General features: G+C 44.5%; 1 protein-coding gene across 11 annotated transcripts in view; it reads left to right on the top strand.

Annotated features, from left to right (window-relative positions):
- Nucleotides 1–27,028, top strand: part of CSMD2 (CUB and Sushi multiple domains 2) — a 675,146-nt gene that overhangs the window by 305,625 nt on the left and 342,493 nt on the right. For all 11 annotated transcript variants that reach the window (XM_030823365.1, XM_030823367.1, XM_030823372.1 and 8 more), the window contains exons 6-7: nucleotides 6,556–6,668; nucleotides 26,592–26,669. In XM_030823365.1, the coding sequence (XP_030679225.1) occupies nucleotides 6,556–6,668; nucleotides 26,592–26,669 (191 nt within the window). The remainder of the gene's footprint in view (nucleotides 1–6,555; nucleotides 6,669–26,591; nucleotides 26,670–27,028) is intronic.

The raw sequence follows: 27,028 nt of genomic DNA, 5'->3' as shown, positions 1-27,028 counted from the left end.
TTGTAATTATGTGATTTAAATTAAACATCACATAAACTGATGAAATATGAGTGTGAAAGGAAATATAGTTGCATCTATGGAAGCTAAATTGAATGCTTTGGAATGATTCCATGAAGGAGAGTCTCTTAAAAGAATTGCTTACTAAATATTAGGTGTCAGTGAATGAGACAACTGTACCCCACCGGGTAAATTACATGAGGGGAGGGGGATGGGACAAAGCATCCTTAGCACCTTGATGAGAATGGGTGTCAATTTCTGGCACACAGTAGGTGCTCAAGAAATATTTGTTGGCTGGACGGACGATCTGTAGCCACATTTGAAATGGTGAATGATGCGTTATGGTTGTAGTTTATATAAGATAGACAATGTGGAGAACAAACCCATGATGAAAGGAAAGGCCTTGGTCCTGCATTAAACTGATTGGCAAATAAATGTATGTTTGTTTTATATTATAATGAAATGTGTGTCCTTTTTTTATGATTCCCTACTTAGAAATTACATTTTTATTTACCAACCAACTACATCATCTGTGAGGCTTCTATGGTAGGAATTAGCAAACTTTTTTTTCTGTAAGAAGCCAGAAAATAAATATTTAGGGCTTTGCAAGCCATCATCTTGCACAACTCCTTAACTCTGTCATTGCAATGTGGAAGCAGCCACAGACGATATGTAAATGAATGAATGGGCATGGTTGTAATCTGGTAAAACTATATTTACAAAGACAGGCAGCAAGCTATAGTTTGCCAACCCCTGTTCTATGAAATGTATTTGTTCTGTGTGCCAGGCACTGTGCTGTGCACCAGAGATAATGAGACAAAAAGAAGATTTTATTCCAGCTCCCATGGAGCTTGCCTGCTAGTTGAAGAGATGGTCAACTCAAAAGATGAGTACAATTTGGTATGCCCAGGATCATGGCAGGGCCATGTCCACTGGGGGCAGGGAGAGGGAGAGATAGAGGAAAGGAAATATTTAGTTAGGTTTATAAGATCAGTGATATTTTCCCAAGTAGCCATGTGGGGCAACAGGAAAAGGGCATTCCAGGTAGAGGGAATAGCATGTGCAAAGGCCTGGAGACACAAAAGTACTAGTCGCATTCCAGGATGTACAAGCCATTCTGTGTAGCTGGACCTCAAAGTGTGTGTCATTGAAGAGGAAAGACATTAAAAAGCTTGGACTTTATTCTGGAGCCAGTGGGTTCAACCATTGCTGCTGTCTTTCCAGCAAGGCAGGGATTGGATCAAATCTTCCCACAAAGTATGGAAGATGGATCAGAGGCAAAGGGCAAATTAGAAGCCCATCTCTGTAGTCCAGGTGAGAAACAATGAGGACATGAAATGGAGAAGACTTGGCCACAGTTGGCGATAGGGGTCAAGGAGAGGGGGGAGTTGAGGATGCTGCCTGGGTCGGGTGAACAGGAGAATGGTGTAGATTAGGGGGAGCAGTTGCACTAAGGAGCAGAAACGACTGGGGGAAAGCTTTGGTTTGTTCAGAGCATAGTAACCAACCCCAAACACATACTAGGTAGCCGGGAATTGAATCTTTAAAGGCTGGCTCAGATCTTTCAGAGCTGTCCACACAACCAGGGTGGGCAGGCACTGCTGGAAAAGAAAGCCTTGGGAGGCCGAGGGGCCTCTTTTCAAAGATAAGGCCCAGCAGCTCATATTCAAAAGAAACTTCCATTTGTCCCAGGCATTCACTCAGTTCCTGGAAAATATACATCATGGGATTGTCTTGGGGAAAGAATTTATCTTGACATAGCAAGTCCTAGGAGTTTAGCTAAAGGAAAACTGATTTTGGAAAGCATTTTGATGAGAATGGGTGTCAAGGCGGAGTCATTAACGGTTTGCTTCAGGAATGAGAGGTGGCTTGGGTTTGGCAGAGGAGGGATCAGCCTCAAACAAGGGCCTTGGGACTATTTGCCCACCACTGACCAAGACATTTTCAAAAGGGTTTCTCCGATTGTATCCTGGTGTCCTCTCCATTCATCAGGGAGGAAAGCAGGTGACAGGTGGGAAGGGAAGAGGGCTTGGGAGTGGGGATAAGGTGGTGAGGACCTCCTGTATTTCACATTCTCCTAGGCCAGCCTTGGGGATGAGGAGGGATGGTTTATGCTTAGTACTGGGATGCAGAAGTGCTTCAACTCTGAATCAGACCAGGGGCATGCACATAGCTTACTTAACAGATAATGCCCACAGGAGATGCTCTGGGAGGACAGAAGCCAGATGCTATTGATGGGGAAGGAATGGAGGCTGAACGGAAAAGAAGGCATTGCAGCTGAATCATATACATTCCAGGCTTTTCAGGGACTCCCTATATCTAGGGAACCACAGTGGGAGTGGCCCTCACTTGCAAGCACAGCGCCTTGTACACAATATGTGCTTGGTGATTGCACGAATGAATGTTCTCCTGAAGATGTCAGTTTTCAGGGATGCTAAGATTTAAACTCAGATCTCCTAACACTCCTCCCCCTCAACTTACAATTAGGCAGCAATTCCATGCACAGTCACTGTTGTCATCTTGGTGGGGGTATCTCTTAGCTCCCCAACATCCCGACTGCATGAGAAGCTTCTCAAGAAGAAATGCTTCCCGCAAAATCTGCTCTGAGCTCTCCTTCATGAAGGGAAGGGCGCAGAGCTTTCTGCAGAGGGGCTGAAAGCCACTTTTCTATAATCAACTACATGCATTAAAGGGAGTGATTTTTTTTAATTCTCCCCAAGCCAGATTCCATTAATGAAGCCCCATTTAACAGAAGTCAATTTACCAAAAAGAAAAAAAAATTGAGTGTAATTGCTTAAATACATTTTATGTTGTACTGCAATAGCAATTTTCTGGGTGAACTTGGAATTCCCCAAGCCCCCCGTAGTGAAGTTAATGTGGACAGAAAGGTTTGAAGGGGAGAATCTCTCTTTGTGTTTCTCTCCTTTAATTATGATTCTAAGAGGGAGCAAAATTAAAGAGGATCCTGGGGGAAGTCAGGAGGGGGAGAAGAGGAACAGAATGGAATTCAGCCTAAACGATTCCACTGCCTTCCTTCATGCTTGCATGTACATGTCAGTGTAATGCAGTGGCTGAGCGCATAGGCTCTGGATGGGATGGCTGGATTTAAATCCCACCTCTGCCACTTGATAGCTGTGTGACCATGAACAAGTTTCTTTACCTCTCTGTGCAGCCAGGTGGTGCAGTGAGAAAAGGCATAAAGAGCGTCAAGGGCAAAGGCAGAGAAGCACAAAAGAACAATGTGTATTCCTGAATACATGAACTCTTCTGTTTGACTGGAGAACTGTGTGTGTGTGTGTGTGTGTGTGTGCGCGCGCACGCGTACGCGCGCACATTCAGGGTGAAAGGCAGGCAGGAGTCAGACCAGGAAGGCTTCACTGAGAAGGTGACATTTGTTCAAAGGCTTGGAGGAAGTGAGGGGCTGAGCCAGGTGGAGTTCTGGGAGAAGTGCCAGTATAGCCGGCAGAGGGCATGTCAACTGCAAAGACCCTGAGGCAGGAGCAGGCCTGGCCAGTTTTGAACAGCAAGGAGACATCTGTGGCTGGAGCATAAAGGATGAAGAGGAGGAGGCAGGAAAAGTCAAGGCACAGTGGCTTTTTCAAGGCCTTGTGGGCTGCAGTAAGGTCTTTTACCCTGAGGATTAGAGCCATGAAAGATTTGTTTTGTTTTGATTTGTTTTTCACTAACTCTATTATAATATAGTTTACATAAAATAAAATTACCATTTAATTTAGTTACCTATTTACTTATATTTTGGAGATGCTATCCAAAATATAAGTAAATGGGTAAATAAAATGGGGTCTCACTGTCTTGCCCAGGCTGGTCTCCAACTGCTAGCCTCAAGCAATCCTCCCGCTTGGCCTCTCAAAACCCTGGGAATACAGGCATGAGCCACTGTGACTGGCTGTAAATTACCTATTTTAAATGTACAGTCCCTTGGAGCTTTGACCAATGTGTACATCTCATCGAATCAACATCTCATTTGAGATGTAAGACATTTCCATCACCCCCAAATGTTCCTTGCACTCTTTCCCAGGCAGGCAATCCCCAACCGTTATCTCTCACCCCCAGCTCTGACAACCACTAATCTGCTTTCTCTCACTAAACTCTTTTGCAGAGTTTCATATGAATGAGTCACTCAGTGTATACTCTCAGTATATCCTCTTTGATGGCCCAACATAATGCTTTTAAGAGTCATCCATGTTGCAGGTATTGGTAGTTGGTTCCTTTCATTGGAGAGTTTCAAGCAAGGCATGACACCATCTCAGTGGCAGAGTCTGATGTGATGATTCTGCCATGTAAGCCCCCAATTCTTTGATAGATGCCAAGAAAACTCTCAACTGCCCAACATTGATGTCCAGGGAGGCAGGAAGCAGAACAGAGTAAAGCTGCATGGGCAACACAGGGCCCTGAGAGTTTAAGCCTTGGAAATTAACAATTAACAGGATTTCTAGGAGTGGGTAAAGGTGTGGGAGAAATCGGAGGTGGGAGATGCCCCTTAGGGCTTCTCCTGATCTCACAGGCCGGGGAAGTCTCACTGAATTCCTGCTACAATCTTGATCATTAATCTCTCAAGATTGTGACCTCAGCACCCTCCCCTCATTCCATTTTGCAGTAAAGAGCTTTTGGTCCTGAATTATTCAGGTAAATTCTCCCTACTTCTACTTCCCTTATATAAATAGCCTCCAATCATTGTCATTGAGATAGAATTGAATTTGGCCTGGAGAAAAAAAAAAAAAAAAAAACCACAATACGTTTGTGGCTCCTTAGAAAACTTAAATGACTCAGTCCGTAATAAACTATTTTAAATGGGATCTGGTGAAATACAGTAATTGGTTTTTAAGATAGTTTTTACCATAGCAGTATGGGTTATATTCCTGAAGTTTGGTGTGTGTCAGCATTTTCATTATAGTAAGAATTCAGTTTTGCAGTGCGTGAAGCTCCTTGGTTAGTTCTTTTGTTTAATGCATATTTATGAAGACCCACTATGCTGGGTGTCTTCCATTTGCACCTCCAGATCCTCTCCCTTGCCTTCTCCTTGCCCCGTGCCTGAGAATACTTACCTAAGGGGCTGCATCCGTATGCTCTCTTGCTCTCTGGCTTCCAGTTGGGCTAGATCAACAGGAGAATCAGTGCGGGATTGGAGGAGGGGAAGGAGGAGAGTGAGTTCTGGGTATTCATTCTTTGCCTCCTCTTGATGGGCTTTTCATAAATCGGCTATAGCCCCAGATTGTGAAAGAAGATCTGGATCCTATATGGTGTCTTCTTATATGCAGCTCCCTGTTTGGAGATAACTGTTTTCTCTCTGCTCCAGGACTGGGAGTGGTAACAAGTCCCCCAGTTGCCACCCCCGGGATACTGCCCCTCCCTGGTGGTCCCTCCATAGTTGGCCCTCACCTTTATAGTTCCAAGAGTTCGATGAATGACTGTTTCACATCGGGTATAAGGACCTATGTGAAAGAGTATAGAGAAAGGGTATAAGGACCTATGCAAAAGAGTCATTCATCAAACTCCTGGGACTCTCATATGACTGTGACACCTGTTTTCTGCTGGAACCCTGACATGCCTACTTTGTGTCCAGTGTTGTGTTAGAAGCTGGAAATAAAGATGAAGAACGGAACAGCCGCTGCCATTACTGACAGCTTGTTATGGCCAGGGACTATGCTTAGATCTTTTTTTGTGTATTATCTCATTTAATCCTTGCAATCTTTTGAGAGAGGGGGTCATTATGATCCCCCATGTTATAGATAAGGTCACTGAGTCTCAGAAGGTTTCTGTAGTTTTCCTGAGATCACACAGCTGATCCCTCTAGAGCTCAAGTTTCTTCACTACTAGGCCACATTGCCACCTTTGAGGAGTTATCTTAAGGAAACCACACACTTCTATAACTGAATTATAATTTGAATAAAATGTTGTGGCATCACAGAGGAAGACAAAGGAAAATTGTATTTATTAAGCTAATATGTGCCAGATACTGACCTCGATTCCTTGTGCATAAGATTTCTTACTTATTCCCACAAATTCTTAGGGCTGGTATTACTCCTGTTCTCAGAAAGGTTAAGTAACAGGTCCAAGGTCACACTGGTGAAACCTGGATAAGAACCCAAATCTGTGCTTCAAAGCCAAGGAGAGTAGGGAACGCTTTACTGCACATGTGATACTTAAGGGGCTTCCCAAAGTCATCTTGGGGGACATGGATGGGCAGGAGAAAGGATTACAGGTGAATATATTCCAAGCAGAAAAGGCAAAGAACTAGAAAAAGGAAAAAGGAAGGAATGCTTAGGGAATTTAAGCAGGAGGTGCTGTGGTCTGAAGGATCAGTTGCCTCCTCCCAGCAGCTGAGGGAAACCCAGCAGTGGGATGAGGCCCTGGAGGAGCCATCTCAAGCTGCTTAGGCCTAGGGTACTGGAGGGGCCTGGGGCAACACCACCTTCCCTTCCTGTTCCAGAGCTGGGCTGAGGCCCCGGCACTCAAGGGAAGTGGGGGAACTCCTGAATGCTCATACACCTATACCGCTCAGCTCTGGTCCCTGAGCCCATCTGCTTCCTGTTCCCACAGGTTCACCGGAGCCAGCCTCCCAGCCCCCGTTATCAGCAGCAAGAACTGGCTGCGACTGCACTTCACGTCGGATGGCAACCACCGGCAGCGCGGATTCAGCGCCCAGTACCAAGGTAGGCAGGTCCCAGGACTGTCTGGCTTCCTCAGCGGGCAGCAAAGATGACACCTGGAGGGCTCATCGCCTCCCCCTACTGGGTCCGGTGTGGCTTCAGGCATCCTTGCCTTCTTTGTATGTTTCTATTCGCAGACCAGAGGTCTACAGATTTGCATCTCTGCATCTGCCCTTGTCTTTTACCCCAGGGAGGGATGTTTCCCAAATTATGTAGCTGGAGCTGCCCCTCACATGCCAGGCTAATCATAATAGTTAATAGCAGGTGCCTGCTAAGAGCCAGGCACAGAGTTAGGCACTTGACAAGTACCATCTCCTTTAATCTTCATCATTACCCTGCAAAGGAAACACGGTCATCACCTCACTTTATGGACAAGGAAGCTAAGGCTCAGAGAGGTTAAGCCAATTTCCCAAGGCCGTCCGAACTCCTGCCTTTTGAGTCCAGAGCCCACCCTCTTAACCACCAGCCTTTGCCGACCTCTGCAGCCTACATTTCTACTCTTTTTCATTGTATCTAAAACATGAATATATTCCAGAATCACTTTAGGGAGCATGATAGCTTTGATGCTCAAATCTGTGAAGAACCATCTAGTGGCAACAGATCAGAGCAGGAATGGCAGGTGGAGATCGCAGCTAAGCAGATTTCTGCTGCAATAATGAAGAATTTCCTAACCCAAGAACCACCTATAAAAAGGAGTGGGTTAACCCAGAAGCAAGGAGCTGTCTGTAACTGGAAGAGATCCAAAAATCCAGCTGATAGATGGGAGCGGATGAGCACATTCCTTTTCGACATTGAGTTTATTCAAACTACTCAAAATTTATAGAGATAAACACCAAGGGTTGGCCTCATAACATGCTCATTAAGCCTTTAGCTTTTACTGCTCTCAAATTGTTATCGGTTTTAATAGAATAGACAGCAAGCTTATATTGTGTACCTATTAAGTATAAGGACCTGTGTGAAGCCCTGGGCTCCAAGGCCAAATGCCTGCTGGCTCACCCTCGAGGTAGCATAGGGCAGAGTAGTGCCCCCTCCACAAGGCTCCTAGGGCCAGGCTTTCTGGCTGGAAACTGGGATAAAAGCAGCTCTGAAGGAAGAAGCATTACGTTCAAAATCTGAACCTTTCAGGAACGGCCTAATTTACTTAGCCTTGGGTGGTGTACCTATTTGAAATATCTAGAAAGTAAACAAGAAACCAACTTGGTTCGGTAGCTTAACAAAGGCTTACCCGGAGAGCTTTCTTGGAGATGTTTTTTCCACTGCTGAGGCTGGGTCTTTGTGTGAGTGGAACAGCTGTCTGTATCTTTCTGCTGTGTTTCTCAAAAGACAAAAGCAGAGATGAATGCTATAATTTTATCTGATTAAGTAAGTGCTGGGTGTTTCTAATATTTCAAGTTACTCAGGGCCCATCTGTCAGTTTTTAAGGTTAAGGTGTGATGCCAGCAATGGGCAACAAGAACCCAAGCCAGGCAGTCTCCAGATCACACATCGATTCCACATCTATGCACACCAGGCCCTGTGCTAGGCACTGTATGTGCATTGCCCCACTCAGTACTCCCCACAGTACAGTGATACATTTGTTTTTATTTCTGTTTATTTTTTCTCCAGCTGAGGAAGCTGGGGCTCAGAGAGGTTGTGTAACTAGCCCAAGATCACACAGCCTGTGAGCCGTAAGCTCTAATTCATTCTGTATTTGCAGAATTACAGGGCCTCCTCTGATGGTGCTTTGGGTGTCTTCCCTTTCCTATTAACCGTAGCTTTCAAACTTTGTTTTGTTCATCTCACCCCACTGTAAAAAAAAAAAAAATCACAACCCAGTATAAGCATATATCTGTAGAGCTAAAAGGAAAATATGACCAAGTGGTATTTACTATGTACAATGTACTCTGAAAATGTCATTTTTATTTTTAAATGCTAGTTGCAGCCTCTAAATTAATTTTACAAATCTGCAGCAGGGAACAACTCACAATCTAAAAAGCACCGTTTTAGTTTTAAACTTCTTGAAAGCAGGCCCTGTTCTCTGTTCTCTCTATCATCCTTAGCATAGCCCAGAATGAAGTTTTGCATGGTAGTGTGTGCCAGTGTAGAAAGAGGACTTGCTAGATTTTAAGCGCTTGCCACTTATTACTTTGTTCAATCATAACAGCAACTGTGTGAAGGAGATACTATTACTCGTCCTGTTTTACAGTTGAGGAGAGAGAGTCATAGAGAGGGTAACTAGCTGGCTCAGGTCTCATTAATAGTACGTAGGAGCCAGGATTTGAAGCCCAGCGGTGTTAATTTGGGTCTGGCATGCTCAATTATTGTGATTCTGTTAATAAATGATTCTTCCTTGAAACCTGCTTTTTCTAGTGTTTTCCTGGCTGAGACTGCATAGTGCAAGAATATACAGTGATCGTTTAGTAACTCCATTGGTGACTCTCTAAAGCAAGGTTTCTCAGGCTCAGCACTATTGACGTTGTGAGCTGGATAATTCTTTGTTGTGAGGAAGTGTCCTGTGCATAGCGGGATGTTTAGCAGCATGCTTGGCTTCTGCCCATTAGATGCTAGACACAGTGCAGTAGGAGGGAACCACAGGGACCAGCAGCCAATAGCAGCGCCCCCACACACACAGTCGTGACAACAAAAAAGTCTCCAGCCATTGCCAAATGTCCCTATGTGCACAAGCACCTCCAGTTGACAACTACTACTCTAAAGGAATAAAAACTTTGGAGCCAGTAAAGACCAGGCTAAGCTTTATTATTGCAAATACATCCTAAAACAGTGGCAGAAATAGATTTTAGTCAGGGGTCCAGTGGGAGACAGAAGGAATACTGCACAGCTTTAACGGTAGAGGGTTTAGTGAAGGCACAATGTACAGAGGTGAGGGTGGAGTCAAAGGAGCCCGCAAGAGATGGTGAGGCCCCTGAGCACTAAGCCTACACCACCACTAGGTGTGCAAAGGGACCAGGGAAGAAGGTGGCAAGAGCTGGGGCCACCAAAGAGAGGTCTGCCCCTTGGCAGACCTGGAAAGCTATTCCCTACCCACAGTGCAGGAGGAGGGGACCACAGGGATCCACAGTAGCCAGTGCATGAGGAGGGGATCAGAGGATCAGTAGCTTGACCTCTCTCCTCTCTCCCTCCCATCCACTGTGCTTCCCATCTGCCAATCCAACAGGAAGCCAAGAGCAAGGAAACAGAGGACCTGCTCTGTCCTGCTCTATGCCCTGGGATCCTGGCTGGCATTACCACCAGGCTCCCTTGCTCTCTAGCAGTCCGCAGAGGTCAGCTTCTTGTGGCACAGAACAGGGCAGAGAGGTTTAAAGAATGGACCTGGAAGGGCAGGGGAAGAATCACTGGCATTGGATTAGTTTCACCCACAGTCAGCTTTGTGGCACTAGAGTCTTAAGTGATTTATGGCACTTCAGAGCTAATGATTACCAACTTCTAATGGTATTGAGAGATATTTTTTCCCAGATAAATAAAAACAAGCAAACTTAAAATAAAAGATAACCTACAACATAGTATATTATATTCTTGTCTCAGTCCAATCAGAATTTAGGATGTTTGTGGCCAGACACAATTTTACCTAATACCACAGGGTATCAGAAGGCCTGAGTTCTAGTCGGGCTCTGCTTCAGACTGGTTATCAGGAGGTAGGCAACCGTGTTCAGTTTAACAAGCATTTTGGGGTGACATTACTATGTGATAGCAAAAAAGATGAATGCACCTAGGCCAATCTCTGCTCTTAAGGAGAACAGGTTAAAGAGAGGCACAGACATAAATCTATAACTTCTGTACAGCATGATAAGTGCTGTAATTGAGGCTGGATTAAGAGTTCCTGGGCTAGAGATAAAAGGGCAATTAGTTTTGCCAGAAGGATTTAAGGTAAGCCAAAAAAGAGGCAGTGACTTAAATGTGGGTCTCAGAAAGATGCCAGACGGACCATGGGAAGATGCATTCCAGGTCAAGCAAAGGCAAGAAAGCATGAAACTACCACATCTAATGAACCACAACGATGTCCATGCATCTAAAGCAGCGGTCACAGACCAAATCCGGCCCTCCACCTGCCTTTGTATGGCCCTCCATCAAAGAATGGGTTTTACATTTTTGAACAGTTGAAGAAAAGAAATGGAAAAAAATAATATTTCATGACACATGAAAATTGCATGAAATTCACATTTCAGTGTCCCTAAAGGTTTATTGAAACACAGCTATGCTCATTCATTTACACCTGGTCTATGGCTGCTTTAGCACTACCAGGGCAGAGCTGAGCAGTTTATGACTGAGACAAGTGGCCCACAGGCCTAATATATTTACTACCAGGCCCTTTACAGAAAAAAGTTTGCCAACCTAGAGGCAAGTCTGCCACCTAGAGAGAAGTAAGCAGGAGAGGTAGCGAGCACTGAGACTGGAAAGTGTGGTAGTGGTCAAGTTGTGAAAGTCTCAGTAGAGTTGGGCTTGATTCCATGAGTCATAGACGAGAAGTGATCAGAAGCTGTTAATGAGAGGGGAGACGTGATCACATTTTCATTTTAGGAAGATCTTTGCCCTAGAATCCAAATTGAGAAAATGGTTAAGAATCTTGGGGAATTGGTAACAAGGGCCAGAGTTTAAACAGGAGTGAAGATGAAAAGGAAGGGACAGACCAAACGTATTTCTGGTAAACCCCACTGGACTCATGACTAGTTAGATTTGGTGGGAGTGGGAGGGGATGGGGTTGAAGGAGATGAAGGAGTCAGGGATGAATCTAGCTTAAGTGGTTTTAGAAAAATGATATTAACAAAGATGGTCTGGGGCAGAGACAGATGGGGGATGAAGTTTGCTTGGGACACATTGATTCTGGGTGATGTTGGGATGTCAGGGATTGGGAGACTATCTGGTGAGCAGTTGACTATTCTGTGGATCTGTAGCTCAGGGAAGAAGGGTCTGGGCTAGAGATAATGATGTGAAAAGTTCAAACCAAAGTAGAGGCTGAGACCACCATTCCCCTCCTCACGTATAACATGAGAGGATAGGGCCAAAAAAGTGGTTTTCAGAATGGGTTCCTTGAAGACTAGCAGGTCCTCCAGCATGGTTTGATAGGGGCTGAGGGGGTGGGACTTCAGGTTTCCACCCCTACTTCAACCTGAGCAGTTTCTCTTTGAAGTATTTTCTGTAATGGGTATTTACCTAAGAGTATGTTAAAATGATAAGTTCCTATAGCTAAAGTGTTTGGCAACCACAAGGCTTTAAACTTCCTTAAGGTTTTTTTTTTTTTTCAGTTCTGGTAGGCCTGTTGAGGTTGTGTAATCAATCCATCTGCCTCCAGGCCAGGAATGTTTCAAGTCTATGAAAATGATGGTGAGAAGAGCCTTTCTTAATGCACTCAATGGCTGCTAATCACAACTGGTGAGGGGCTTCCCTGGCTGGGAGGACAGCACCCTCATTATCTCCCTCCTCATATGTAGAGAGGGGCTCTTGTTAACCCTACAGGGCTATTGGAAATGAAAGAAGATCCCGGTATAAAACACCTGGCACTTGGTAGGTTCTGAGGAAACGGAACCCTCAATCCTCATATTCATCAATCACTTTGACTCACTTGTTAAATGGTGAAACTATTGCACAGTGAGAAAGAGCTGGTGCCTCTGGCTCTTCCTTAGACACCTGCTCTTTGCTTTCCACTCTGACCTAATGATCATCATTTGGCCCCTCCCTTCAGTCAGATCCCAGCCTGCCTTTCCTATACCTGTCACTGCCTCTCTCTCCAAGTCAACCCTGCTGACTGAGAGATGGAAGATATTCCACAGTGAAAACCATTGGCTCCTTTGCCTTCTAGAAGTCCTGCACTGAGTTTCGATTGTCTGCAGAATAAACTTATTCATTTGTAAACATTTGCATTTACTGAGATGGTTGAGGCTTTTTATAATAACAAGCTGAAGCTTCTGTTTTCCATTGAATGTGTTGGGTTCTTGCCTGTGACTTATCTTCAATCTGAGGCCAGAATGAAAGTGCTTCAGGCATCCTGTGGTCCATGCTCTGACTCTTGTCCTATTCTTCTTGGCCTGCTGATCTGCTAAACTTTCCAGCCTAATTTCCAGGTTCTGCACCTCCAAAGGTCTCTGCAAAAATTGCAGGCTTGTTGCTGCTTGGCTCAGGAGCCCAAGGTCCACAAAACTGAGCTTGTGAGTTCAGTCCAGAGTGAGCCTGTTTCAGATGCATGCACACAAAATATGGCACCCGTGACCTCACCAGGTTTCAAGTGTAACCCACTCCTTTTGATGGGAAATGAATTTAAAGCACATATTCTTATAACAGTTATTCATTCACTCAGTCATCAAACTGTTCTTGGGAAACTTCTGTGTGCCTGGCTCAGTGTCATCACAGAATATAGATGCACAAGCTCATGGGGCAACAGCTAGAAGAACCAGGACATGATTTTGCAGTGTGATGGGATTTCAACAGAGGTCTGAAGGAAGTCTTGGGGAGGGCAATGACTTCTACCTGAGAGATGTAGACACCCATAGGGAGGCAATAACATTTGAGTGAGGTCCTGGGTACCTACAAATAAGAGGTAGCCAGGCAGAGAAGGGGAGGAAAGAATGTCCCAGGTAGAGAAAACAGTATTGCTTAGGCCGCGTAGGCTATCAAAACCAATAACCAATGGCTAGAGTGATTTCTTAAACATCTCTTTCCTCTCGTCATTGTCTCCAGCTGAATTCGCCGAAGTTAGTGAATAACCCCACATGGCTTATTAATAATGGCAAAGCACTATTCTGGGAGCTAGAACATGCTACTGCCAACACCGCTTCCCATTTACCATGCCAGATCCTTCTCTTCTTTAGAAATTCCAGTGGTCTCAGTTTTGCTGTGGTTAACTGAGAAGCCACAGAAGCAGCATCCAACAAAGCACTTTTTACAACCTTAGTTGAGTTGATGACTATTTTTTCTACCATTTTCAAAAAATCTCTGAACATCGTGCATAACTAGCTTCTGGGGAGCTTTGCGTAATTTTCTCAACTGTCGGTGGGTGATCCTTCGACACCTGAATTCTTAGCAATAGCTATTGCCAGAATTTTCAGTGTTCTTTTAATTATCTCTATACTAGCTTTTTACTCTTCATTAGCTGGAGCAGTGAATCTAAGGATGAAATGTACCAAGGCAAAGCACCCAAATGATATCTTTTTCAATAGTAACTCCTGTAGCATTCAGTGTATATCTGACTCTATTTTTTTCCTTCTCTTCCACATCATTCTTCCCATCAACCTTCAGTACAGCTATTGCATCCAAAATTTTGCCGGCTGTTCTTCTAGTTTTCCTTTTTCATAGACACTAATAGTAACATCTAACTGCTCGATTATTTCTTGCATATTTTTCTCAGTTTGAGTCTTGTCACCTTTTCCTTCCAAGAACATGGCATCATCTTTGGTCACAATGACTGCTCCAACTTTTCCTAAGTCATGAAACTGAACATCTTCAAGCTTTAGGGTCAAGCTCTCTTTTTCCAAACACCATACCATTACAGCAATAGCTTTGTTTGGCCTTTCTATGTCACCAAAGCCTGGAGTTTTGACTACTGTAGCCCAAATGCCAACTTTTATCCTATTTTAAATGATCATACTGAGAGCATCTTCAGCAATTATGACCGAAGACTTTCAGTGGACATTGGCAATTTTAAGGTGGGTACAATTAACTGCTTACTGGAAATCTCAAGCATCCTAGAATTCTCCTTTCTGGGCTTTTGATATGTTATTCACTTAGGGAGGGATGTAATCTTGGTCAGTCTCTGTTGTCTGATGCATTCAGTGTTTGTCTGTCCTTCACTGTGATGACACCCTTCCAACATTTGTGTGATTACATCAGAAATGATGTTGCTGATTTGTTTGTCTCCATTTGCAGACATTGTGTAAATGGAGAAATCTCTTCAGGAATTGTCACAGGTTTAGGCTGCTTCTTAAGTTTGGTAATTACAGTATCAGCACATAACATCACACCTTTCCTGGTTTCCACTGGATTAACACCTTTGCTAATCTCTACTAAGCCTTCCATGGTGACAGAGCATGCCAGTACAGTAGCATTGGTGGTGCCACCCCAGCCTCTTCATTTGTGTGTTGGCAACATCGTGATCAAATCTGATGCCAATATTTATCTTGTAAGTCAATTGATGTGCAACAGACACATCATCTTCTGTTACTTTGAGGCTTCCCTATCTCTGTTCAGGAATCACTGTTCTTCCCTTTGGCCTCACAGTAATGGCTACAGCACCTGCTAGAAGGTCTGTACCTTGTCTCAAGCATGTGCACTGGATTGTCCATCTTTGGGATAATTCTCAGTGAGGTGAGGAACCACTGTGCCAAATGTTGGCTTTATCTGGCAAAGGACTGTGGGTAATGAAAGCATTTCTGCAGGGTAGATGGCTAAACGGTGAGGCAGCCCTCAGCTACAAGGGAGGGGCAGAATGCAGGATGTACACCCAACAATTTTTCAATTGGAAAAAGGCAAAGTCAGATTTCAGTTTTTGAAAGATCACCCCCAGCAACTTTTTAAAAGATGGGCTAGAGGGGATGAATCTGCAAAGAAAACTCTAGCAAAAGAGGATGAGTATAGGTGGGAGTGTCTTAGAACATTGAAAGAAGGATGGATACACATTGGAGAAATTGTATAAGGCTGAGCAAATTGGATTTGGTGAAGGAGTAGTGGCAGGAAAGGAAAAGATGGTTCAGCCAGCAAGACTGCCAAGTGGCAGGGCAAGGGGAATGATCAAGTTTAGTGGAGGGGCTCACCCTCATAGAGGGAAGTCTGAATCCATTGGGAAGAAAAGAAGATGCAGATTCCCTCTACTTCTTGACTCCCAGAGCCTTGGAGACAGGTTAGGCCTCCCTTTGCTCTCTCCTCCCCTAACAGGTCCTTGTCTCCCACTAGCTCAGCCCAATAAGTCATGCTGCAGACTAGAGAGGCATTTGTATTGCCAGATTCTTCTAGCTAAATGTGTACCATGTGTCCCGCTAACCTTTACAACAGCAGGAAAATGTCTTGTAATTAACCAGAATATAAAGGATGAATGGAGCAGCCTGGCAGTCTCCTGTAGTCATTATCATTCAGAGGAGATGAATGTACCTAGTAAGATTTCCATCAACTAGTTACAGACAGCACTTTTCCCTTGGGAGTCCTGACTTTGTTCATACACAGTGAAAACCATGCACAGTATATGTGTATGATGTGTATGACTTCTTTTTTGTATGTGAATATTTGTATCCATGTGTTTATATGTGCTTGAATATGTACTTGTGAGTGTGCTTGTTGTAGGCAGAAATGTGCATGTATGCATGGTAAGTGCACAGTATGAGAAGCAGCCCAGTGAATATTAAGCATACTATCAGGGGGTGTGCATTAAATTGTAGCCAGACCATGGAGCCAGCCCCAGGTTCCATTTTACCTCCACTGCATTGATGGTTACAGAATCTTCTTTTTACAGACAAGTGGTTCAGTGTAATATCATTGGCACAAGGCTAGTAGGTGCTCCATGAAAAAAAATCCATGTACAAACAACATGAATGAGTATATCCCAGAAATTCTCTATGTTCTTTCTATGTTGTTCATCTTCTTGTTTTGACCCTCTTTTCTGACTGGGTCTGCTGGTAGTGCACTCTGGAGTTTTGGAGACCTGCCTTTGTTCTCCGACCCTTCACAACCTGGTCTGTCCCAGTCTGTTGAGTTAGCTCTTCTATGAGCTTATTTCATGGCTGATTTCCCATGGTGCTGCACATTCCATGATCACTCATCACCCCACCCACCTGAGCAGACTGTTAAAAAAACAAGATGGCTATATATAACTCAGGGTGTGACTGCTTCCCTGGGATTGCTCAAAAACTGAGACCCCAGCATCTGGAGTTGATGTCTTAATGCTAATATTCCGGAGGTGGAGCTAAGATGGCCAAATAGGAACAGCTCCAGTCTACAGCTCCCAGTGTGAGCGACGCAGAAGATGAATGATTTCTGTATTTCCAACTGAGGTACTGGGTGCATCTCACTGGGGATTGTCGGAGAGTGGATGCAGGACAGTGGGTGCAGTGCACTGAGCCTGAGCTGAAGCAGGGCGAGGCATCGCCTAACCTGGGAAGTGCAAGGGCTCAGGGAATTCCCTTTCCTAGCCAAGGAAAGGGGTGATGGACGGCACCTGGAAAATCAGGTCACTCCCACCATAATACTATGCTTTTCCGATGGTCTTAGCAAATGGCACACCAGGAGATTATATCCCACGCCTGGCTCAGAGGGTCCTACACCCACGGAGCCTCGCTCATTTCTAGCACAGCAGTCTGAGATCAAACTGCAAGGGAGCAGCGAGGCTGGGGGAGGGGTGCCCGCCATTGCTGAGGCTTGAGTAGGTAAACAAAGTGGCTGGGAAGCTCGAACTGTGTGAAGCCCAACACAGCTCAAGGAGGCCTGCCTGCCTCTGTAGGCTCCACCTCTGGGGCAGGGCATAGCCAAACAAAAGGCAGCAGAAACCTCTGCAGACTTAAATGTCCCTGTCTGACAGCTTTGAAGAGAGTAGTGGTTCTCCCAGCACGCAGCTTGAGATCTGAGAGCAGACAGACTGCCTCCTCAAGTGGGTCCCTCACCCCCGAGTAGCCAAACTGGGAGGCACCCCCCAGCAGGGGCAGATGGACACCTCACACGGCCGAGTACTCCTCTGAGACAAAACTTCCGCAGGAACGATCAGGCAGCAACATTTGCTGCTCACCAATATCTGCTGTTCTGCAGCCACTGCTGCTGATACCCAGGCAAACAGGGTCTGGAGTGGACCTCTGACAAACTCCAACAGACCTGTAGCTGAGGGTCCTGACTGTTAGAAGGAAAACTAACAAACAGAAAGGACATCCACACCAAAACCCCATCCGTATGTCACCATCATCAAAGACCAAAGGTAGATAAAACCACAAAGATGGGGAAAAAACAGAGCAGAAAAACTGAAAATTCTAAAAATCAGAGCGCCTCTCCTCCTCCAAAGGAACGCAGCTCCTCACCAGCAATGGAACAAAGCCGGACAGAGAATGACTTTGACGAGTTGAGAGGAGAAGGCTTCAGATGATCAAACTACTCTGAGCTAAATGAGGAAGTTCGAACCCATGGCAAAGAAGTTAAAAACCTTGAAAAAAGATTAGACAAATGGCTAACTAGAATAACCAATGCAGAGAAGTCCTTAAAGGACCTGATGGAGTTGAAAACCATGGCACGAGAACTATGTGACGAATGCACAAGCCTCGGTAGCTGATTCAATCAACTGGAAGAAAGGGTATCAGTGACAGAAGATCAAATGAATGAAATTGGCTGGGCGCGGTGGCTCACGCCTGTAATCCCGGCACTTTGGGAGGCACAGGTGGGCGGATCATGAGGTCAGGAGATCGAGACCATCCTGGCTAACACAGTGAAACCCCATCTCTACTAAAAATACAAAAAATTAGCAGGGCGTGGTGGCAGGCGCCTGTAGTCTCAGCTACTCGGGAGGCTGAGGCTGCAGAATGGCGTGAACCCAGGAGGCGGAGCTTGCAGTGAGCTGAGATTGCACCACTGCACTCCAGCCTGGGCGACAGAGTGAGACTCCATGTCAAAACAAAACAAAATGAAAGAAATGAAGCGAGAAGAGAAGTTTAGAGAGAAAAGAATAAAAAGAAATGAAGAAAGCCTCCAAGAAATATGGGACTATGTGAAAAGACTAAATCTACATTTGATTGGTGTACCTGAAAGTGACGGGGAGAATGGAACCAAGTTGGAAAACACTCTGCAGGATATTATCCGGGAGAACTTCCCCAATCTAGCAAGGCAGGCCAACACTCAAATTCAGGAAATACAGAGAACACCACAAAGATACTCCTTGAGAAGAGCAACTCTAAGACACATAATTGTCAGATTCACCAAAGTTGAAATGAAGGAAAAAATGTTATGGGCAGCCAGAGATAAAGGCCAGGTTACCCACAAAGGGAAGCCCATCAGACTAACAGCTGATCTCTCAGCAGAAACTCTACAAGCCAGAAGAGAGTGGGGGCCAATATTCAACAATCTTAAAGAAAAGAATTTTCAACCCAGAATTTCATATCCAGCCAAACTAAGCTTCATAAGTGAAGGTGAAATAAAATCCTTTACAGACAAGCAAATGCTGAGAGATTTTGTCACCACCAGGCCTGCCCTAAAAGAGCTCCTGAAGGAAGCACTAAACATGGAAAGGAACAACCAGTACCAGCCACTGCAAAAACATGCCAAATTGTAAAGACCATCAAGGCTAGGAAGAAACTGCATCAACTAACAAGCAAAATAACCAGCTAACATCATAATGACAGGATCAAATTCACACATAACAATATTAACCTTAAATGTAAATGGGCTAAATGCTCCAATTAAAAGACACAGACTGGCAAATTGGATAAAGAGTCAAGACCCATCAGTGTGCTGTATTCAGGAAACCCATCTCATGTGCACAGACACACGTAGGCTGAAAATAAAGGGATGGAGGAAGATCTACCAAGCAAATGGAAAACAAAAAAAGGCAGGGTTTGCAATCCTAGTCTCTGATAAAACAGGCTTTAAACCGACAAAGATGCAAAGAGAAAAAGAAGGCCATTACATAATGGTAAAGGGATCAATTCAACAAGAAGAGCTAACTATCTTATATATATATGCACCCAATACAGGAACACCCAGATTCATAAAGCAAGTCCTTAGAGCCTACAAAGAGACTTAGACTCCCACACAATAATAATGGGAGACTTTAACACCCCACTGTCAACATCAGACAGATCAATGAGACAGAAAGTTAACAAGGATATCCAGGAATTGAACTCAGCTCTGCACCAAGCAGACCTAATAGACATCTACAGAACTCTCCACCTCATATCAACAGAATATACATTTTTTGCAGCACCACACCACAGCTATTCCAAAATTGACCACATAGTTGGAAGTAAAGCACTCCTCAGCAAATGTAAAAGAACAGAAATTATAACAAACTGTCTCTCAGACCACAGTGCAATCAAACTAGAACTCAGGATTAAGAAACTCATTCAAAACTGCTCAACTACATGGGAACTGAACAACCTGCTCCTGAATGACTACTGGGTACATAACGAAATGAAGGCAGAAATAAAGATGTTCTTTGAAACCAATGAGAACAAAGACACAACATACCAGAATCTCTAGGACACATTCAAAGCAGTGTGTAGAGGGAAATTTATAGCACTAAATGCCCACAAGAGAAAGCAGGAAAGATCAAAAATTGACACCCTGACATCACAATTAAAATAACTAGAGAAGCAAGAACAAACACATTCAAAAGCTAGCAGAAGGCAAGAAATAACTAAGATCAGAGCAGAACTGAAGGAAATCGAGACACAAAAACCCTTCAAAAAATCAATGAATCCAGGAGCTGGTTTTTTGAAAAGATCGTCAAAATTGATAGACTGCTAGCAGGACGAATAAAGAAGAAAAGAGACAAGAATCAAATAGATGCAATAAAAAATGATGAAGGGGATATCACCACTGATCCCACAATAATACAAACTACCATCACAGAGTACTATAAACACCTCTACACAAATAAACTAGAAAATCTAGAAGAAATGGATAAATTCCTGAATGCATACACCCACCCAAGACTAAACCAGGAAGAAGTTGAATCTCTGAATAGACCAATAACAGGCTCTGAAATTGAGGCAATAATTAATAGCTTACCAACCAAAAAAAGTCCAGGACCAGTTGGATTCACAGCTGAATTCTACCTGAGGTACAAGAAGGAGCTGGTACCATTCCTTCTGAAACTATTCCAATCAATAGAAAAATAGGGAATCCTCCCTAACTCATTTTATGAGGCCAGCACCATCCTGATACCAAAGCCTGGCACAGACACAACAAAAAAAGAGAATTTTAGACCAATATCCCTGATGAACATCAGTGCAAAAATCCTCAATAAAATACTGGCACACCGAATCCAGCAGCACATCAAAAAGCTTATCCACCATGATCAAGTGGGCTTCATTCCTGGGAAGCAAGGATGGTTCAACGTACGCAAATCAATATATGTAATCCAGCATATAAACAGGACCAATGACAAAAACCACATGATTATCTCAATAGATGCAGAAAAGGCCTTTGACAAAATTCAACAACCCTTCATGCTAAAAACTCTCAATAAATTAGGTATTGATGGGACATATCTCAAAATAATAAGAGCTATTTATGACAGACCCACACCCAATATCATACTGAATGGACAAAAACTGGAAGCATTCCCTTTGAAAACTGGCACAAGACAGGGATGCCCTCTCTCACCACTCCTATTCAACATAGTGTTGGAAGTTCTCGCCAGGGCAATCAGGCAGGAGAAAGAAATAAAGGGTATTCAATTAGGAAAAGAGGAAGTCAAATTGTCCCTGTTTGCAGATGACATAATTGTATATCCAGAAAACCCCATAGTCTCAGCCCAAAATCTCCTTAAGCCGATAAGCAACTTCAGCAAAGTCTCAGGATATAAAATCAGTGTGCAAAAATCACAAGCATTCTTATACACCAATCACAGACAAACAGAGAGCCAAATCATGAGTGAACTCCCATTCACAATTGCTTCAAAGAGAATAAAATACCTAGGAATCCAACTTACAAGGGATGTGAAGGAACTCTTCAAGAACTACAAACCACTGCTCAATGAAATAAAAGAGGATACAAATAAATGGAAGAACATTCCATGCTCATGGGTTGGAAGAATCAATATCGTGAAAATGGCCATACTGCCCAAGGTAATTTATAGATTCAATGCCATCCCCATCAAGCTACCAATGACTTTCTTCACAGAATTGGAAAAAACTACTTTAAAGTTCATATGGAACCAAAAAAGAGCCCGCATCGCCAAGTCAATCCTAAGCCAAAAGAACAAAGCTGGAGGCATCACCCTACCTGACTTCAAACTATACTACAAGGCTACAGTAACCAAAACGGCATGCTACTTGTACCAAAACAGAGATATAGACCAATGGAATAGAACAGAGCCCTCAGAAATAATGCCACACATCTACAACTATCTGATCTTTGACAAACCTGACAAAAACAAGAAATGGGGAAAGGATTCCCTATTTAATAAATGGTGCTGGGAAAACTGGCTAGCCATATGTAGAAAGCTGAAACTAGATCCCTTCCTTACACCTTATACTAAAATTAATTCAAGATGGATTAAAGATTTAAATGTTAGACCTAAAACCATAAAAACCCCAGAAGAAAACCTAGGCATTACCATTCAGGACATAGGCATGGGCAAGGACTTCATGTCTAAAACACCAAAAGCAATGGCAACAAAAGCCAAAATTGACAAATGGGATCTAATTAAACTAAAGAGCTTCTGCACAGCAAAAGAAACTACCATCAGAGTGAACAGGCAGCCTACAAAATGGGAGAAAATTTTCGCAACCTACTCATCTGACAAAGGGTTAGTATCCAGAATCTACAATGAACTCAAACAAATTTACAAGAAAAAAACAACCCCATCAAAAAATGGGTGAAGGACATGAACAGACACTTCTCAAAAGAAGACATTTATGCAGCCAAGACACATGAAAAAATGCTCATCATCACTGGCCATCAGAGAAATGCAAATCAAAACCACAATGAGATACCATCTCACACCAGTTAGAATGGCCATCATTAAAAAGTCAGGAAACAACAGGTGCTGGAGAGGATGTGGAGAAATAGGAACACTTTTACCCTGTTGGTGGGACTGTAAACTAGTTCAACCATTGTGGGAGTCAGTGTGGTGATTCCTCAGGGATCTAGAACTAGAAATACCATTTGACCCAGCCATCCCATTAGTGGGTATATACCCAAAGGATTATAAATCATGCTGCTATAAAGACACATGCACATGTATGTTTATTGTGACACTATTCAGAATAGCAAAGACTTGGAACCAACCGAAATGTCCAACAGTGATAGACTGGATTAAGAAAATGTGGCACATATACACCATGGAATACTATGCAGCCATAAAAAATGATGAGTTCATATCCTTTGTAGGGACATGGATGAAGCTGGAAACCATCATTCTCAGCAAACTATCACAAGGACAAAAAACCAAACACCACATGTTCTCACTCATAGGTGGGAATTGAACAATGAGAACACATGGTCACAGGAAGGGGAACATCACACACCGGGGCCTGTTGTGGGGTGGGGGGAGGGGGGAGGGATAGCATTAGGAGATATACCTAATGTTAAATGACGAGTTAGTGGGTGCAGCACACTGACATGGCACATGTATATATATATGTAACAATCCTGCACATTGTGCACATATACCCTAAAACTTAAAGTATAATAATAAAAAAAGAAAGTTATTTGGAGAGACTGTAAATAAAAGTAAACTTAGTCTAAAAAAAAAATGCTAATATTCCTGGTGATGTGGATCTTGCCTAGAGCTTACCCCTTGGTGAAGCATCTTACCTGACCCATCAATCAGCTCCCATATGGTGTGTGCCAACTGTAGGTTCTACCATCGGTCAGCTGGGCCTGAATATGCATTTTGTATAGTTTGTGTTGTTGGTATGTGGAACCCTTGCCCAAAGAGCTGTGACCCCTGTATTTCCCTGGGCTAACATGATGAGGACAAAGACTCTATCTGTGGATTCTAGCGTGCATCCGATGACCATGTGGTGGCTACAGGCAACACTGGTGATGCAACCTCTCAGACCCAGCTCAAAGTGGTAATCACCAAGTTCCTATGTACATTATGGAGCTTCGTGCAGCTTTTCAGGTTCCTTCTCACTCGGTCCTCATCACCTTGACAAACTCCATCCTGTGCTAAGTAGCAGGAAGTAAAAGAGGAAGAACAGATGTTAGCTCAAGCTTGGGATGCATGATGACATCATCCATTACTAGAAGCAGCTCAGTGAATATTCAGCACAGATCCATTAGGTTAGGCAGTCTTTCCTTGGAGAGGGTGGACACAGAAATCAGAAGGATTCCTTCTGGGCCCTTGAGAGAGGTAAGGAGCAGGAGACTTTTCCTCAATGCAACCGTGAGAAGAGAGGAAGGGGAGGCTCCCTCTTAGCATCACCTCCCCTCATGGCCACGCATATCTCACAGCGCCCACATCAGCCCCTACATGGAAAAGCCAAGCAGCTTTGCCCCTGGGAATGGCCTCTGTGGTGCTCTGGTCCCCTTCCTCATTCCCCTTCCTCTAGCAACACTAGAGCCAGAGACAAGGAGACAGTGAAGACTCTTCCTTCACCTCCCACTTGGCCAGGTGCCCTGAGCCATCTCCACAGACCTGACCACAAATGGGCTGCACCGGGTCATAGAGACCCCTCACCCACTGCTGCCCTGATGCTGGGGTACCAGGGGGGTATCAGGCTCAAATTGTTGTCACGGTGCTGGAACTGCTCCTGTTCTCCCAGGGATGGTGAGTCAGAGGGCTATCCCCCTGCTGAACTGTATTAGCTAGGCTTGAATAATGTATGTTTCCCTACTAATGCCCTCTGTTTGATCATGTGTCCACGTTAGTGTTCGTTGGAAATTTTCCTGCTGGATACACATGGAGTGTAATGCACATTTATAAAAACGGTTTGAATGCATGTTGGGAGGCTATGACTCCGTGGTAATAACTGAATTTTATCAGGCATTCAGATTAGACAGTGACTTGCCTGCCAGGGAACAAACCCTTGGGGAACTTTTTCATGTAGCCAGAGTTGGGGGACTGGGAGGCAGCCTTCCTTGCATATCTGATTACTGTGAGCTTTGATTTGGGAATTGGTATGTTACCTCAAGTCCAGAGCAAATACTTGAGTTTTCAGAGCCTGAGCTTGGGAGCAGATCCTGGAGAAAGTTGACAGTTTCCCTGAGATTACTTTGGGTGCAGATCACAAGAAAAGAGACTGAGGCTCAGTGGAGAACACAGCTGCTTCCTGGCTGTGTGACTTACAGCAAGTCACCTAAACCACTTTGGACCCTGATTTGATTATCTATTGAGTAGGTATAATAACTACCAGTCAAGGTTGTTGAAAGTATAAGGACCAAATGAAATGATTCTAGGCATTGAGGATACACCCATGAATAAAAATCCCTGCCTTTGTAGAGCTTACATTGCAATGTGGAGTGACAAAAATAACTACATAAATGGTACAGTATGTTAGAAAATTGGGAAGATAAAGTTGGGAAGGAGGCATGGAGAGCTGGGGTTGCAGGTGTCATTTTAATGGCGTGGTCAGGGAAGGCCTCAGTGAAGAAATGGTGTTTGCACAAACACTTAAGGGAAAAGGAGAGCAAGTCGTAGAGATACCTGAGGGAAAGCCTTTTGGGGAATTGGCAGGCTGAAGCAGAAGCATGCCTGGCATATTGTAGGCACATCAGAGAGGCCCATGAAGCTGGAGAAGAGCAATCGAGGCCAAATACAGGGTTGGAGAGGTCATGGGGAGAACAGATTGGTCTTGCAGGCCATCTTAAGGACTTTTACTCTAGAAGAGATGCGTTGCCACTGATGAGTTATAAGCAGAGATATAATATGGTTTGACTTATGTTTTAATAGGATCCCTCTGGTTCTTGTGCTAGGGACAGACTATATAGGGACAAGGGTGGAAAATGGGAGGCCACAGTCATGAGGGGAAAGGTACTGCAGACTTGCATCAGGATGATAGACAATGGAAGCTGGGAGAAGTGGTTGCCTTTGGGATATATTTGGAAGGGTTTGCTGATGGATTGTGTGTGGGTTTGAGAAAGAGGAGTCAAGGACGCTGATTTAAGTAAAGAACTTGTAAAGCACCCTGGACCTGGCACAAAGGAAGGGCCCAGTTACAGTTGTTGTCACCACTGCTGGGTGTCAATCTGAGCAGGGCTAAGTCAACAGGTGGGGTCAGCTGGAAGATGGCACAGTGGGTAGCTGGGATTAAACAGCTGCTCCAACGCATCTAACCAGAGACAGGGTGAAGCTGTTAGAGGCCAAGAGAATGCCTTGGGTAACAGGGGTGGTCAGACCAAAGGTGGCTGATGGGTACAGAGGAATGGCCTTTGGAATTATGGAGTTCTGGCTCTGGCACCTTTTGTGTGCTATTTGGCAAAGTTCTGATGAACTGAGGACTAGGCTGTACTTAATGACAGGGTCAAAGCCAGATCTGATCCATCAGGCACCCACTTGAGTCAGGCACCATCTCCCAGTGACCTCCAGGATTCAGCTTCCCCTGCCCATAAAAGGTTGGCTTCCGTAGGCTGGGCTTGGCTTGGTTAATTCCCTCTTCCCCCATGTGTCTCTTATCCTCCTGGAAGCAGCTATGTTTTCTCACAATGATGGCAGAGATGCAAGAGGCCAAGCCTAATCTGGCAAGTGCTTTTATGCCTTTGAACACTTCAAGGCCTCCACATTTCCCGTGGCCAAAGCAAGTCACAAGGCCAAACCCAAAGTCGAGGAGTGGGGGAATGTACTCCACCTCTATAATGGAGGGAGCTAAAAAATCACATTGCAAATGGCGAGAATACAATGAGTGGTGACGATTTGGGCCCATATTCTGATCTACCACACCCTGTCAGGTATGGCCCAGAATTGAGGTAGAGAAAAAGCTGTAGAGAAGCAGAGGTGGGCTGCAAGGCTGCACACGTTGACGCTCATGAAAAGTTTGCTGAGGAGCAGGTTGAATTCAGTAGTTCTAGTGAAATCTCAGATAGCTGTGAGAGGCCACCGGGGGAGTCCCAGAGACCCTCAGAGCCCACCCAGTGGGAGACTACAATTTTGGCCTCCCTCAGAGGGCCAGCCTTGATAGTAACGTTTCCTTCATGTCTGAGGTCTATTGCACTTGACCACTACCCTTGGAATGTCCCAGTCCAGAGAAGTTCCTGGCTTTGACCCACCATGGAATGTTCCAAGGCACAAGAGGGGATCCTTCTAGAGGGACCCTTATCCCTGGTCACAGGCAACAACTCATATTGTTTTTGCTCTTACCTCCTCTCTAGTCAAGAAGCAAATTGAGTTGAAGTCTCGAGGTGTGAAGCTGATGCCCAGCAAAGACAATAGCCAGAAGACGTCTGTGTGTAAGTGTCCGCCTGCCAGCCTGCCTGCCGGGCCTCTTGCTTGAGGTCATACGTGCAGGCACTAAACCGTGGGGAAGCCAGATGATGCTGGAATGACTTTCCTTCAACCCTGCTTCCTCCATCCTGGGCTCTGCGCTTGGACACACTGACCCAGTGGCCAAAGAGCAGCCCTGGGGCCTGCCCTTTGCCTTCTCCTCCTCTTCTTCCCATTTTCCTCCTTTTCCTCTTTCTCCCTCACTTCCCATTTGAACTGCAGTCCAGGGAGTCATTACTGCTACATTTCTCTCTTTATTTTCCTTTTGAATCACTTCCACCTGCTAAGATAGTCCTCCTTCGGCTCCTCTTTTAGGAGTCAATAA

This window comes from Nomascus leucogenys, chromosome 12, assembly GCF_006542625.1.
Source record: "Nomascus leucogenys isolate Asia chromosome 12, Asia_NLE_v1, whole genome shotgun sequence".
NCBI classification, from domain to species: domain Eukaryota; kingdom Metazoa; phylum Chordata; class Mammalia; order Primates; family Hylobatidae; genus Nomascus; species Nomascus leucogenys.
This window is presented reverse-complemented; position numbering and strand designations above follow the sequence as displayed.